Genomic DNA, 16,209 nt, shown 5'->3' with positions numbered 1-16,209 from the left:
CCCGCCCTGCAGAGTAGTAGCCTCCTCCAGCACGCCGGGCTGGGCTGCGCCTCCAGCGGGTGAGGGTGGCCGAGGGGCCAGGCTGACCCCACCCCGACTGTCCTCAGCAGACCCTCCCGGGGAACCCTGACAGCAAGGCCACACCACCGCTCGCCCCGCTGGACACTGGACGGACAAACGTACCAGCTGGCCCCTCGCGGGGCGGGCTCTGTGCGCTCGAGGAGGGGGCTGGGCTTGCGAAGAGGAGGGGAGCCTCTCCACCCAGCAGGTCACCCGGGGGCACCTCCGGAGCAGCGTCAGGGCCCCCCAGGAGGCGGCTGAGCAGGTCGGCGGTGCTGGGGGCTGCCCCACTGGCCTGCACAGGGGGGGCCAGCCCAGCCTCGGCATGCAGCCCTAGGAGGTCGACACTGTCCTCCTGCCGTGTGGGCTCCTGCGGTGTGGCCGGCGTGGCCCCATCAAAAATCAAATCTCGCTCTGGCAGCCTCGCCGCTGGCCCTGGTGTGTCCTCATCCGCAGCATCCCTGCTCTCGGTGGATGGTGTGGCTGCTTCCTCGTCCGAAGGCTCACTCCCACCTGCATCCTCGGCCAGGGTTGATAGGTTCTCCTTGGCAAAGTGACTTTCTGGACTCGTCTCTGTATCTTTCTCCTCTGAAAAGCACAGCAAACAGGACAGCGGGGTGAGGCGACGTCGGAAGCCCCAGAGCGGAGGATCTAAACGGCCGAGCAGGGTGGAGGCGTTCAGGCCCAAGGGGCGACGACACGCAGGTGAGCCTCGGCAGCCAGCACTTCCCACAGATGCCGTCCCGGCCTGAATGGCTGTGGCAGCTGCTCCCAGAGCAAGATCCCCAGAGGTGCCCACACCCACCGTGCCAATCCAGCGTGTGGAGGAAGTGGCTGGTGTCAGTGCCGCTGCTCTGTGGTGAATCAGACTCTGTGGGCTCTGCGTCCAGGGACCCTGCCTCGGCGTCGTACTGAGCGGTGGAGCCGGGCTGCCTGGGGAGCTCCGGCTTCCCTGCCGAGGAGAAGGCCATGTCAGAAGCCCAGCCCAGGCTGCCGCACCGCCCGCAGCAGCCAGCAAGGGGGCCCCGGCCTGGGCTGCAAAGTGCCTGGTGCAGGGGCAGGCCACACGCCCAGGTCCCCACACTGGGAATCTGTCCTGACGACCAGGGTGTCCAGGCTGCGAGCAGCAGCCAGTGCCAGCTCGGAGGCTGCCCCACGCGCACACCCCACACCCACGGGCACACCCCACGGGCACACCCCACAGACTCACCCCACGCGCACACCCCACACCACATGGGCACACGCTGCAGGCACACCCCACACCACACACCCCGCAGGCACACCGTACAGGCACACAGCATGTGCCCACCCCACGCACACACGCCATGCATGCGCACACCCCACGTGCACTCCCCATGCCACACATGCACACCCCGCAGGCACACTACAGGCACACACCACATGCACACCCCATGGACAGACACTCAGCTGTCCTCACGTAAGAGAACATGAAGTCTGCAAACCAAGAACCAGGGACCATGAGCCCTGCCCCCCACGGGTGGCTGGTACCCCTTTCCCTAACTGCTCAGAAGATGACCAACCTTGAGCAAGACTCCACCCCCTGTGCCTTGCAGGCTCAGAACAGAGCCTTGACTTCTTCCAGGTGCATTTAAAACAGATGTGCAACCAGAAAATGAGCCCTCTGACCACGCAAGAGATGCCAACCGGACCCTCCCAGTGGGGCCCAGATGACTCCTCAGGGCAGGGGCTACCCGGGGTCCTGGGTGGGGTGGGAGCAGCCATGCTGTGTGAACCCCAGGAAATGCGAGCACATGAGGCTTGAAAGCTGATGTCAGGGACGGTCCCACGGGGGGCTCTGGGCCTCCCTATGCCCTGTGCGTGACCAACACGGGAATGGGGGCAAGTTCGCCCCCGACAGTGTCTGGTGATGGCAGCAGATGTCAGAACAGCATCGCCTGCCGTGTACCTGAAATTCACGGATCTCACCAAATTTAGACAGAATGTCTTGCTGCTCCTCTCGGCTGGAAAACAGGATTTTGGGGTTGAGCCCCCTCATGCTGGTGCTCTCCCAGGGTGGGGCCTCCCGGCTGGGCCTGTCTCTGGGCTCCACCTCCACCTCCACGTTCACTTGGAATAAATCTGGGTATTTCTCCTGAATGTCACACGCATCAAGGTCATACCTGCAGTTGGAGGCCAGACGCCAGTTAGTTTAGGAAGGACCTTCGTGAGTCCGTCACCCCACGTTAACCAGAAGAATGAGCGCAAGCGGCAGGTGTGCTCACAGGGCAGGCACACTGGCAGGGACGCTGCCCCTCTGGCAGAGGAGCACTGGTGGCCCTCACCCCTCATGGCCCGGGATCTAGATCGGGCACTCGGGGGTCTTAAATGCATGTTTCTATAAAACGACGCAGTCCACCCTGGCAAAATTCCCCAACTCTTCACAGGTACCCACAAAACCAAGGCCTCCAGGGCACAGTGCAGAAGGGGAGTGGCCAGGGACGGCAGCAGAGACAGGACAAGGAAAAGGCATGTGCAAGACGACACCTGGCTTATCCCTGGCACCAAGCATTTCCAAGGCGCCACCTGCGGGGCTGGCGGTGGGGGCTGTGGCCACCAGGTCCCTGAAGCTGATTCTGGGGTCTATACCTCTCCAGGGATTCCAGTATTTTCCCCTCGTGTCCCCTAAAGCTATCTCTGGTAACATTCTCACATGTTGACAAGCCCTGTTCCCAGCCGGGCAGCAGGCTCCCAGCCTTGGTCTTTGAGCCCACCTAACGTCTCTGGGTGTGACTTATTGTTTCAAAAGGGGCAGCGGGCCCTGAGTGACCCAAGCTCTGGAAGGAGGGGCCCTTGGTGCTCTGTGACGTCCACGTAGCACCTATGATCCGGGCAGCAGGGCCGCAGACTTGGGGGCGGATGTGGTCAGTGTGGGTGGAAAAGCCTAGCACTTTGATCTTACTTCCGTGGACTCTAAGAAATAAAGTCAGCGAGCATGCGTGACCCTGACATGTAACAACCACTGGTTTCAGTCCTTCCCGCTCCTCCAAAGACAAAACTACCTTTGCACAAGGGGAGGAAACACAACAGAGCAGGTGTGCTGGCAAAAACAGCCTCAGCCCAAAGCTGCTGCTCCTCCACGTGCCACACGCCTTCCTCAGGCTACAGCGCCCTCTGCCCAGCTCGGGGGCCACTGTGCACTTTCCTCCTCCCTAGGTCGGGCACCCGCAACAAGCAGACGACGCAGGCCACCACGCCACCAGGCGGGAGCGGCTCCCGTGGGAACCACAGCAGGAAGCCCAGAGGCAGCCACGTCGTTAAGGGGGAGTGCAGCAGCCGGCCAGGACCAGCGGAGGCGTAGACCCCCAACCACAAGGAAGGAGCGAGGCAGGGATCCACACAAAGGAGCACATGACCTCTGCAGGCTCAGCTCCACGAGCAACAGGGCCTTGGGGGCAGCTCTGGGCAGCACGCTGGTGCCCACCCATCCCCACCCCCGTCCTGGTTGGTCCCTAAGGACGGCCTCTGGGGCCGGGCCTGCCCAGCTCACCCAGCAGGCCAGTGAGGAAACAATGAGGGTCTGTGAACACGGCCATGACCTCCATGACCCCGCCCTGCATTTCAGGAGGCACAGCCCAGGGGTGGACAGGTGTGGGTGGAAACACAAATGCTGCCGTGTGTCACGGACTGCAATCCTGTCCACCAGGGCACACTGGGGACCCTCCCTCGGTGACAGGAGGTCTCAGTGAAGACAGCCCCGCTCCAAGTTCTTTCCTCAAGCCGTCCTGCGTCAACCGCCTCTCTGCAAAGGGGTCCTGCCCACAGAAGACGCGTTCCTGCTCAATCACGTAACTCGACAACTTTCTCACCTGATAGCCATTTTTGGAGGCATCACACACACAGTAACATACGGACCTAAGTGCACAGCTCGGTCAAGTTCTGTGCTTGCGTACCAGGACGTTGTGGAAAAAAATGCCCTCTCCAGCCCCGACATAGGTCCCCATGTCTCTCCACGCCAGACTCTCAGAGGAAGCCACTCCCTGGTCCACCAGAGGTCAGAGCTGGGTCCTCCCCAGTCCTCATATTCCCCTTATTTACTGGGTAGGAAACAGGCACAGGGTCTGCAGAATTCAAATCCTGGGCAGCTACAGGCAGTAGTCTCCAGAGCTGCTCCATTAGCTCTCCTCTCGCCCTGGAACGACGCTTCTGTTTGGGGGTGGGGTGGGGGGGTGTGGAGGGGTGTGTGTGTGCACGCCACAAGGGGAAAGAACATCAGCTGGAATCAAAACACCCCCGGGGCCATCCGGGTGTCACAGCTGGTCAGCGTCCAATTCTTGGTTTTGGCTCAGGTCTGAATCTCAGGGTCGTGAGGTCACAGGCTCGTGCTGGGCAGGGAGTCTGCTGGAGACTCTCTCCCCCTCCCTCTGTTCAAGATGCCTGCCTAGCACTTGTCCCGCTGCCTGAGCCCCCGGCCTCAAACCTTTTTATTTTTTTTTAAAGATTTATTTATTTATTGACTTACTTATTCAGAGAGAGAGAAAGAGAGACAGAGACAGAGAGAGAAAGAGGGGAAAGCAGGCTCCATGCAGGAAGCCTGACATGGGTCTCGATCCCGGGACTCCAGGATCACGCCCCGGGCTGCAGGCGGTGCTAAATTGCTGCGCCACCAGGACTGCCCCCCTCGGCCTCAAACCTAAGCTGTGCAATACCACCGAGCGCTGGGGGGAGGTGTGTGTGCTAGGCCCTGACGAGTTATTCTAACCTGCTAACGGACCTGGGAACACGGTAAGTTAAAGAGCCCCAGCTAGGTCAGGATGCTTATCCCTGGCTCTAAGTATTTCTGATGTCTCTAACCCCAGATGGTGAACTCGTCTTCATCACCCAGACCTCAGCCTAGCAGAGCACTCTGCCATCCTCGGGACTCGGCATGTTAACAAGCAATGGACACCTGTTCGCCTGGTTAAACCACATCCAGGGCACAAGTGGCTGCGCTCTAACGGGAAACGCCGCAGGCCAGTCCCAGCTCATGGAGGGGCACGCTGGTAGCCACCACGGCCCAGCGGAGGCACCACATGCTGGGCACTGGGCACACTCAGAGGTGGGGAAAGACCAACTGAGTTCAGTGCGGCGACCCAGCCACGCACGAACCACAGCACCCGGCCAGTGTCCAGTGCACGGCAGGTGGGCACGATGCACCTGACCCTCCCGACCTCTCCCACGTGCAACACCCACATACTTTGCAAACTTCACAGTAGTCGCATTCCGAGGCACAAACCCCGTGTGGAACTGGACCTGGAACATCTTCATGGATGCCACCTGCAGAGAGAAAGCAGACGGGAGACCCTCGAGCTGGGAAGGGAACACCAGACGGTCACGCGGCACACAGACGCCTCACAGCTGACGGCTGAGTCGTGCACCGCTCCAGGTGCTGCAGACACACAGATGGTGAGACAGCACCCCCCAACGTCGGCTTCTCCAGGTCTGAGGTCGGGCAGCAGACAGCACCGAGTGGTGTGGGGAGCTCCAGGTGTTTCAGGCTAAAATCCTCACTGCCTCGCGCCCCACAAGGTGGTTCTCACTGGACACTGGGCCAGGGACCCTCCTCCAGAACCCACGGTGACAGCCCAGGGTGGCCCGAGCACCCACATACCTTGGCCTGCAGTCTTCCTCCCAGGGTGGACCTGGCGTGGTAGATGACAATGAGCACGTCCCCTTGCACTGTTATGCCCAGGGGAATGACTGCTTTGCCATCCTCGATTCTGAAATCCCTAAAGAGCAGAATGACGAGAAAAGGTTCACTGAAGTCACAAACAGCTTCCGGAGAAGGGTGGCCTGGAAGGCGGAGGTGCTCGGGCAACCACTTCGACCTCCCTAGAGCACCAACACTTGGATCCACACGTTCTTATTCTGCTGGTTTTGCTACCAAATTACTCTGGGAAGGGGTGTTGCTCCGGGAACACCTAAGAAGCTACTCGCCGGCACGCTGGTCACGGGAACCTCCCACGCCTGGCGCCTGCCGCCTGGCCCTGGGGTGGGCCTCGACACCCGTCCAAAGCCCTGGAAGACGTTCTCCTTACGAGCCTCCCAAGGAGGGAGGGTGAGTGAATCCGACAGCTGTGGCACCGGGAAGGCCCCGAGCTCACCTCATCTTGTCGTACTCCTGAGACGTGGTAGTCACGCGCTCATCCCCCACGTAGACCTCGCAGAAGGGCCTGCAGCCGTTTCTCTGCTTGCTGAACAGGGGCACGGGTGTCATGACCACGGCTTTCACCAGGATGGGCTTGCTATGGGGTGTGATGGGCTCCTCGGCCACCATGTCACACATGTACTCGATGTACCTGCAGGGGCCAGAGGCACGCCATGTCACCCGCCTGCCGCCGCCCCAAGGCCCCGGCCAGCTCACCCCGGCCCCCGACACACCAGGACTCAGTGGGACGGTGTCCGTGGAGCAGTCTACTCTAGTTTCATCTCACAGATCTCATGTGATTTTCATTCAGTTTAAAATATTTTTAAACTTCCCTTGAGACTTTTTCTTTGACTCCCAGTAATACAGAAGCGGATAAATGTTGAAAACCTTAAGGATCTTTCCAGCTATCCATCTTTTCAGTTTGAAAGCCACCTCCACATGCCACATGGGGCTCAAACTCACGACCCTGAGTGAGAGCTGCATGCTCCCGATGCAGCCGGCCAGGCGCTTGCTTGTCTGTTACCCGTTTCTGGTGAGATCCTATCACGAACACACTTTGCACGACTGCTGCCCTGCATGTGCTGCAGCTTCATGGCCCAGGACGCGACCTTCCTTACCGAATGGTCCACGAGCACTCAAAAGGAACGAGTGTTTTCTGGTTGCTGGGAGGAAGGCCTAGAGACGTCATCCGGAGGGTCCCCTGCAGCGCTCCGTCCGCTGCCGAGGAAGGAATGCAGGTGGCTACACTACCATCTCCCTTTCAATTGTGTTTTCTGCTCACAAACCTGGGATCTTCTCTGTCTCGCTCCTCTAGCTCTCCCGGTGGTTTTCTCAGCACCCGCATGGGCACACATCAGGCATCTGTCCCTGCTCTTGTGTGACGCCCGTCCCCTTGAGATGGGGAAGGAGTGGTGACCGGCTTCCACGCGGCAGGAGGGAAGGGCGCTGCATCACGCTGCATCGCGCCAGCAGACCTGCTGGGGGACGCCTCTCCTCAACGTGCTCACAGCACAAGGTCGAGATGTCCACACCCCATCACAGCAGCGAATCCCACCACAGCCTGAGTGAGCCCGGAAGCGGTGTGCAAGGGAGCAGCACACTGCTGGGTGAGGCTCACACCACCACACGGTCTGACTGCATCTCAACGGCAGCCATAGGGTGCGAGCATGGACTTCTGCCCCACAGCAACCAAGAAGCGCGGGTGGGCTGCGCAAGCCGCTACCGTGGTGACGACCCGGGCAGCACCCAGACCGCCCGCTCCATGGGACAGCAGGAGCGAGCTCTTCCAGACGGGCACCGCTGGGCCCTGCGCTTTCCCAGGGTCACGATCCTCCCGTGAACCGGCCCTCAGAGACCACACTTGCGCGCCTGCAGCGGTGGCCGGCCTCTACTGCACTGTCTTGCTGTTTCCTGTTCCTCGTCGTTCTTCCTTGGTCTTTCCTTGCAGGAAGTGAGATTCTTAACGACCTCGCCGACGTCCCGTGCTGACTTACTAACTCTGGTGCGTAAACCTCTATCGGCTGCCCTGGGGATTCCGACAGCACTGACGTGCTTTGCACCTCCGCCTCCTTCAACTGGTGACCGTCGAGCTGCGTGTGGTCTCAGCCGACGGGGATGGCGTACGCGGTCCTCAGCGGGTTTTCTGCATGTCTGTTTTGTGTCCTCTGAGCTTTGGGGGTTTGGCGTCTCATTATCTTTAGGAATTCTTTGGGAATATGTGGGGTCCACGTGCTGCCCTCCCGACTGTTCTGCCTCCTGCAATGGCCCGGCAGGCCTGGCTGCTCCAGCCCCTGCCCGCAGCTGCCGGCGAGCCTGGGGAGGGCGGTCTTGGCCGCCACAGCCACTCCCGTGTCCAGCATCTGCCTTCTAGTTGCACAGTTCCCATCTTTGCTGAAGTGCCCACGTGCACCCGCATCCTGCCCACCTTCTTCATCAAGGCCTTCAACACATTAATCAGTTACTGCAAACTCCCCTCAGACACCTGGGGGAGACACCTGGGCTTACCCTGACGCCACCCAGACCCATCTGTCCCTCCAGAGGCCAGCCAGATTCAGGAGGACGGACCCGCCCCAGCCTGGGCGGCCTCACCCGCTTGTGTGCACGAGCCCCAGGCTTCCCACCTCCTGGGGCTGAGGCCGCGTCCTTCTCCCGAGGGGACCCACAGTACCTCTTGTGGGATGGCCAAATGCCTGGCGGGCAGCGCTTCATGCTGAACATGTACACGGCAGCCTCCGCGGTGCTGAACAGGCGGCAGAAGCACAGGAAGGAGCACACGGCCACCGCAGACGCAGCTCTCCCGTCCTAGGGTGAACGGCAAGCCGTGTGAGTGAGAAGCTCCCAAACCACACACCTCCTTCCTGTCTCAGCACGTACATGACGGAGACAGGGCTAGGAGCGCATAAGAACACTGGACGGTCAGCCGGCTGCTCCTGCTGGACACTTATCACCCCCCCTGCACCTCACGCACACCCTTATGCTCCACACAAATTCCTACCAAATCCTTTCCATCAACCTTCCTGGCAGGACTTTTGTCAACAAGAGAATGGTGGCACCGATGTTCCTGGGCCATTTTGGCCAGTGCCCCGCTTTCCAGAACACCTAAGAACCTAGAGATGGGGGACGTAGGAAAAGGCACGGGGTCGTAGGAAAAGAGACAGGGATCATGCGGCAGAGACAGAGAAAGAAGGGGGAGTAACGAGGGACATAGGGGCAGAGACGGGGGTTGCTGGGGAGACGGGTGTCGTAGGGGAGAGACGGGGGATGTAGGGAAAGAGACTGGGACACAGGGACAGAGACGGGGCTCATGGAGGAGATGGGGGACGTAGGGGAGAGACGGGGGGATGTAGGGGGAGAGACGGGGGATATAGGGAGAGAGATGGGGGATGTAGGGGCAGAGACAGGGTCATGGGGGAGAGATGGGAGATGTGGGAGTAGAGAAGGGGGATGTAGGAGGAGATAGGGGTTGTATGAGGACAAAAGACAGTCATGGGGGAAAGACAGAGAACATACGGGCAGAGATGGGGGTCATAGGGGAGAGATGGGGGACGTAGGAGTAGAGAAAGGGAACGTAAACGGGAGATACGGGTCGTAGGAGGACAAAAGGCGGGCATGGGGGAGAGACTGGACATGGGGCAGAGACAGGACGTAGGGCAGAGACGAGCACATATGTGTAGAGATGGGGGTTGGGGGAGAAAGATGGAGGACGCAGGGAGGGAGATGAAAATGTAGGGGTAGAGACGGGGGTCGTAGGGGGAGAGACGGGGGTTGGGTGGGAGAGACGGGGGACATAGGGCAAGACGGGGAACATAGGGGCAGAGATGGGGAGATTTAGGGATAGAGACAGGGAAGTTGGGGGAGAGACGGAGACGTAGGGGCAGAGACGGCTGACAGGAATAGAGATGCGGACGTCGGGGGAGAGACAGAGGACGTAGGGGCAGAGATGGAGGACGTTGGCAGAGAGACGGGGACGTAGAGGCAGGACGGGGGACGTAGGGACAGAGATGGGGGACGTTGAGGCAGACACGGGGGACGTCGGGGCAGGGACAGGAGATGTCGGGGCAGGGACGGGCGACGTCAGGGCAGAGACGGGGGATGTAGGGGGAGAGAAAGGGGACGTTGGGGGAGAGACGGGGGACATATGGGGAAAGACGGGGACGTCGGGGCAGAGACGGGAAACGGAGGGGCATGGACGAGGAACTTAGGAGCAGAGACGGGGGAGGTCGGGGAGAGACGGAGGACGTGGGGGGATAGACGGGGGACGTGGGGGGAGAGAAGGGGGACGTAGGGGCAGAGACGGGGGACGCAGGGGCAGAGACGGGGGACGCAGGGGCAGAGACGGGGGATGCAGGGGCACAGACGGGGGAAGTCGGGGAGAGACGGGGGACATAGGGGCAGAGACAGGGACGTAGAAGCAGAGACGGGGGACGTTGGGGCAGAGAAGGGAGACGTACAGGGAGAGAGGGGACGTACGGGGAGAGACGGGGATCGTACGGGGAGAGACGGGGATGTAGGGGCAGAGACGGGGCAGTAGGGGCAGAGACGGGGGAGTCGGGGAGAAACGGGTGACATAGGGGCAGAGACGGGGAACGTAGGGGGAGAGACGGGGGACGTAGGGGGAGAGACGGGGGACGTAGGGGCAGAGACGGGGGACGTAGGGGCAGAGACGGGCAACGTAGGGGCAGAGACGGGCAACGTAGGGGCAGAGACGGGTGACTTAAGGGGAGACATGGGCCACATAGGGGCAGAGACCAGGGATGTAGGGGCAGAGAGGGAGCAAGTCGGGGAGAGACAGGCGACGCAGGGGCAGAGATGGGCGACGTAGGGGGAGAGACGGGGAACGCAGGGGCAGAGACGGGTGACTTAGGGGGAGACACGGAGACGTAGGGTCAGAGACAGGGACGTGGGGGCAGAGACGGGCGACGTGGGGGCAGAGACGGGGGACGTAGGGGCAGAGACGGGGGTCGTAGGGGCAGAGACGGGGGACGCAGGGGCAGAGACGGGGGATGCAGGGGCAGAGACGGGGGAAGTCGGGGAGAGACGGGGGACATAGGGGCAGAGACAGGGACGTAGAAGCAGAGACGGGGGACGTTAGGGCAGAGAAGGGAGACGTACAGGGAGAGAGGGGACGTACGGGGAGAGACGGGGACGTAGGGGCAGAGACGGGGGAGTCGGGGAGAAACGGGTGACATAGGGGCAGAGACGGGGAACGTAGGGGGAGAGACGGGGGACGTTGGGGCAGAGACGGGCAACATAGGGGCAGAGACGGTGACTTAAGGGGAGACATGGGCCACATAGGGGCAGAGACCAGGGATGTAGGGGCAGAGAGGGAGCAAGTCGGGGAGAGACAGGCAACGTAGGGGCAGAGACAGGGGGCGTAGGGGCAGAGACGGGGGGCGTAGGGGCAGAGACGGGGGACTAGGGGCAGAAACGGGGGACTAGGGGCAGAGACGGGGGGCGTAGGGGCAGAGACGGGGGGCGTAGGGGCAGAGACGGGGACGTAGGGGCAGAGACGGGGGGCGTTGGGCAGAGAGGGGACGTAGGGGCAGAGACGGGGGGCGTTGGGCAGAGACGGGCGACGTAGGGGCAGTGACGGGTGACGTAGTGGCAGAGACGGGGGCGTAGGGGCCGAGACGGGGGGCGTAGGGACCGAGACGGGCGACGTAGGGGCAGAGAAGGGGGACGTAGGGGCAGAGAAGGGGGACGTAGGGGCAGAGACGGGGGACGTAGGGGCAGAGACGGGTGACTTAAGGGGATACATGGGCCACATAGGGGCAGAGACCAGGGATGTAGGGGCAGAGAGGGAGCAAGTCGGGGAGAGACAGGCGACGTAGGGGGAGAGACAGGCGACGTAGGGGCAGAGACAGGGGGCGTAGGGGCAGAGACAGGGGGCGTAGGGGCAGAGACGGGGGACTAGGGGCAGAGACGGGGGACTAGGGGCAGAGACGGGGGACTAGGGGCAGAGACGGGGGGCGTAGGGGCAGAGACGGGGGACGTAGGGGCAGAGACGGGTGACCTAGGAGCAGAGATGGGGGACTAGGGGCAGAGACCGGGACGTAGGGGCAGAGACGGGGGGCGCAGGGGCAGAGACGGGGGGCGCAGGGGCAGAGACGTGCGACGTAGGGCAGAGACGGGGGATGTAGGGGCAGCGACTGGGGAAGTGGGGATAGATGGAGGACGAACGGTAGAGATGGGGTCGTAGGGGCAGAGACGGGAGACCTAGGGGTAGACGGGGGACGTAGGGGGAGAGATGGCGGATATAGGGGGAGAGACGGATGGTCGGGGGAGAGTTGGGGGTGGTCGGGGGAGAGTCGGGGAAGTCATGGGAGAGACAGGGGAAGTCGGGGGAAGTCATGCGAGAGATGGGGAAGTCGGGGGAGAGACGGGGGTAAGTCGGGGGAGAGACGGGGGACGAAGGAACGGTAGAGACAGGGTCTTAGGGGCAGTGACGGGGACGTAGGGGCAGAGACGGGGGTCGTGGAGGAGGTAGGGGCAGAGTGTGGGAGGTTGGGCAGAGACGGGGGATAGGGGAGAGTCCGACAGTAGGAACAGGGAAGGGAGTCACAGAGTAGGGGGACGTAGTGGCAGAGAAAGGGGACATAGTGGCAAGAGGTGGGACATGGGAGAGCGGGGGACGTAGGGGGAGAGTCAGCGGTCCTGGGCTTCTGGTGAGTGCTTCTGGGCCAGGAGTTGAGGCCCAGAGCGATCGGCCTCTGGCTAGGTGACGGGGACATGCGGGACCACCCGGGTGGTGCTTCCCCGCGGAGCAGCTGTTGTCCAGAGTCAGGCAGGGCCCCTGGAGGCTGCTGCTCCCTTGAAATGCTGGGGGCGACGGCGGGGCCCCTGGGCGCGGGGTCGGCGCTGGAGACTGCAGGTCAGAGCTGCTTGTCACAGGTCCTGCTGAGTCGGAGTGCGTGTGCCGTGTGCCCACCCGGAGCCCGGCTCCCTGAGGCCAGCGGGCTGCTGAGGCTCCACACACTCACCATGCAGTGCACGACACAGACGTTCTTGTGGTCCTGCCGGAGCCACGAGTGCATGTTCCGACACACACTGTACAGGCTGCGAAGGTTCGGGGCCCGTCTGGCCGCCCAGCCACACTCGGAGACCTGCGGGCACAGGGCTGGGCTCAGCCTGGGCTCCCTGCCCCTGCGGGGGTGCAGGCGCGGAAGGAGCCCCGAGGACTCGCGCTCTCAACAGACGCTGCCGCGAGCTCGCCTTTCTTCCTGCCCGCTCCCATGCCTCCTGCTCCGGGACATGTACCAGGCTCTGCGCTTGGCAGAGAACGGAGAGTCCGCCCTCTCTCCTGCCTGCACGGCCCAAGTGCGTGCAGTGTCTGTCCCACGTGCTTGTGTACTAGGAAACGCACGTGGCCTCACACGGCCGCACAGGAAGCCAGGAGGCACCCTGGGCTAGCAGCGTGTAGGCGCCGTATGGAAGTCCGTCCGACTGTCTCCTCACAGTCCTGCCACGGATTGCTCCTTGAGAAAGCCCCCGTCCCCACCGTCTGCTGCACGTCTGCTGTCCCCAGGTCATGACACCCGGGACCCCCAGAGCCCCGGGCTCTGCCTGCTGGGGAACGCCACATGTGGGTCTGAATGTCAAGTGTGAGAGAAAACGGCAGCAGCGAGGGGCCAACGCCCAGGCCACACACCCGGTTGTGAAATTTGGAGGGCCGGTATGTTCTTGGGGACAGGTTGTAGACGGCGTAATGTCCCGGGTGCTTGGAGTCCAGAAACAACCGCACGTCTTCGATGTTGTTCTTGATGGCCGACTCCACGCCTTCTGCTGGGAACGACATCACTGGAAGAGAGCAGCCCACGTCAGCCGCCAGCGTGGTGGCCCCTGGCCTCTGCAGGGCACACAGGTGCTCTTCCCTGGCAGGCCGTCAACCCCAGGCCCCGGCTCTCGCTGCCCCCCCACCCTCCGGGATCTCAACAGGGCGTTCCGCCAGAGAGCCTGATGCAGAACAGAGGCTCTGAGTGTCTGGATTTTGGTTTTGGGTTTTGTCTGGAGACCCAAGTGTTAGGTATACATTGCATCATTCCCCTCATGATGTCAGACTTCCAGAAAGTTCCAGACCAGGGAGGAGAAGCTGAGTCAATGTGGCACCGTGCACTGGACAAAGGGACAGGTGGCCTGGGCCGCCCTCTCCTCCGCCAGCCACATCCGCAGCCCTGACGGTGCAGCAGGGAGGCCAGCACCCCACGAGCCATCCTCAGACAGCACACAACCAGAAGCATGTCCTTACGGGTAAAGGTTGCAAACTTACCAGCAATTCTAGATGTGATGTAAGAGATGTCCAAATCTCCTTTTGCGTAACTGGAATTAGAACAAGAGCATTTGGTTATTATAGGAAATTTCTAGAGTTAAGTGATGAGACCTTAGAATGGAGTGAGCCCTGCAGAGGCTGTGGGGACCTCAGCGCTCAGGCCGCGGCCCATGGGGAACGTTGTGTATGGGTGTGCATGTGGGCAGGTGAGCAGGTGTGTGTGTGCACCTGTCAGGGTGCACGCACGCATCTAGAGCGGAGGTGACAGAGAGGCACAGACCCCAGGACAAACTGACCACTATTCCCCTGGAAAGAAGATAGCTTTCTCGGCCCAGCACATCACGTGTGGCAAAACAGTTTCAAGTCACCGAGAAGGCACGAGAACCAGATGCGGCAGGGATGTTGGAACCGTAGGACCAGGAATGTAAGCAGCTGTGAGTAATACGCTTACAGCTCTAACTTATTAAAGCAGAAAGCAGACAACAGATGGGCCCTGTGAACAGAGAGAAAGGTTCCAAGAAAGGATCAAAAAGAAAAGCAGGAGATAAAACCACGGGGGCAGAAAAGAAAGGCTCTGACGAGCTGATCAGACTGGATGCGGCCAAGGAAAGAATCTGAGCTGGAAAAACTATCAATAAAATCCTTGAAAAATGCAACGTAAAAAAAAAAAAAAAGAAAAGAAAAGAAAGAAAAAAAAAAGCAACGCAAAGAGAACGAAGGCTGAAAAATTCCGGAACCAGATCTCCAAGGATGGGGGTGACTTGGAAAGGTTACCGCGCACGGAGCACGGAGCGGGTCGCAGCCGCCGCGCAGAGCAAGGGCGAGCCGGGGCGCGGGGCCGGCAGGACGTCAGATGGCCAGCCGCGCCCGGGACGCACAGGAGCGGGGGTGGGACGCACACCGGCCGTCTCTTCAGACCCCACGCGAGCAAGGAGCAAGATACGGAACGTCGGGAGAACGCCCCCGAGTCCCGCACCCTGGGCCGTGACCCTCCCAACGCGAGGAGCAGTGGAGACTCTGAGGCGCGCGGGGGACAGGCTGCCAGCTGACCCGCTGCAAGACGCGTTAGCAGTTCTCCAGAGAGGAGGAAAGCGCTGTGTCAGACCCTCAGATCTACACGAAGAGCCGAAGAACATCAAAGAGGAAACGAAAGTAAAACAAACACTTTCATTTTCTTATTCTTAGCTGATTTGATAGACACCGGCCCGTTCCAAAGATAAAGGCAGCAGCGCATCCGGTGTGCACACTCAGCACGGCTCCTGTGTTCAGACACACACGCGTGTGTGCTCCTGTGGCAGCGAGTACCCGAGGCGGTGGTGCAGGGCTACGTGGGGGGGGGGGGGGGGGGGGGGAGGGTCTGGATGAGCTGGAAATATGTCCCGCAAGCTCTGGAGCAGCCAGTAAAAAAAGTCAAATAAACAAAAAGAAATGTAACGGATAGGAAAGAAGAGAGGGGCTCAGGCGAAGGGCTCGATTCCAAGCATAGAAGGCAGGGCAGGGCGCAGGAGGTGGGCACGGGAGCGCTGGGCATCCGTCCGCACCCGCTGCAGGACGGGGACCAGAGGCCGGACCAACCAGCCTGACTCCACGACGTCTACGAGCTGACGAGCTGGCGAGCTGGCGAGGCCGAGCACCTTCTAGGATTTTATTCCCCATTCGTCCTGCCGGCTGCCTCCATGCCTGCCTCCTGTTTGTCGTCCACGACGGGCTTCGTAGGAGACACTGTCCCTGTCTCCCGGTTCAAACACACCCACTGCCACTCAGGCCCATACCTTTCTGGAAACTTAGCAGTGTGTTTGGGTGGACACGGGGTTTGGCCTACGTTGTTGGCCGCTCATTCCCACAGCTGGGCACTTTCATCCCACGTAAGAAACCTCCCCCATAGGGATCCCTGGGTGGCGCAGCGGTTTAGCGCCTGCCTTTGGCCCAGGGCGCGATCCTGGAGACCCGGGATCGAATCCCACGTCGGGCTCCCGGTGCATGGAGCCTGCTTCTACCTCTCCTTCTGCCTGTATCTCTGCCTGTCTCTCTCCATATCATAAATAAATTTAAAAAAGACTATTTAAAAAAAAAATTTAAAAAAATTAAAAAAATAATAATAAAAAAAAGAAACCTCCCCCACTGTCACGTCACAATCATGCCCGTCTCTATTTTAATTTTCCTTAAAGCGCTGCTGTTGACAATACATCTTCCAACTAATCCGATCAATGTTCTTGGCCGTTCGTGGAAGACCCACCCG

At 61.0% G+C, this 16,209-nt stretch overlaps 1 protein-coding gene across 14 annotated transcripts in view; it reads right to left on the bottom strand.

Annotated features, from left to right (window-relative positions):
• The window catches only part of GAK (cyclin G associated kinase), a 55,530-nt gene that overhangs the window by 7,217 nt on the left and 32,104 nt on the right, over positions 1–16,209 (bottom strand). For all 14 annotated transcript variants that reach the window (XM_038533634.1, XM_038533642.1, XM_038533638.1 and 11 more), the window contains 10 exons: positions 13,971–14,020; positions 13,353–13,501; positions 12,685–12,807; positions 8,373–8,506; positions 6,162–6,356; positions 5,669–5,786; positions 5,255–5,334; positions 2,008–2,201; positions 866–1,012; positions 184–648 (listed from right to left, as the gene is read on the bottom strand). In XM_038533634.1, coding sequence (XP_038389562.1) covers positions 184–648; positions 866–1,012; positions 2,008–2,201; positions 5,255–5,334; positions 5,669–5,786; positions 6,162–6,356; positions 8,373–8,506; positions 12,685–12,807; positions 13,353–13,501; positions 13,971–14,020 — 1,655 coding nt within the window. The remainder of the gene's footprint in view (positions 1–183; positions 649–865; positions 1,013–2,007; positions 2,202–5,254; positions 5,335–5,668; positions 5,787–6,161; positions 6,357–8,372; positions 8,507–12,684; positions 12,808–13,352; positions 13,502–13,970; positions 14,021–16,209) is intronic.

This window comes from Canis lupus, chromosome 3 (assembly GCF_011100685.1).
Source record: "Canis lupus familiaris isolate Mischka breed German Shepherd chromosome 3, alternate assembly UU_Cfam_GSD_1.0, whole genome shotgun sequence".
NCBI lineage: Eukaryota > Metazoa > Chordata > Mammalia > Carnivora > Canidae > Canis > Canis lupus.
The sequence above is the reverse complement of the archived record's forward strand: the minus strand, read 5'-3'. Positions and strand labels throughout refer to the sequence as shown.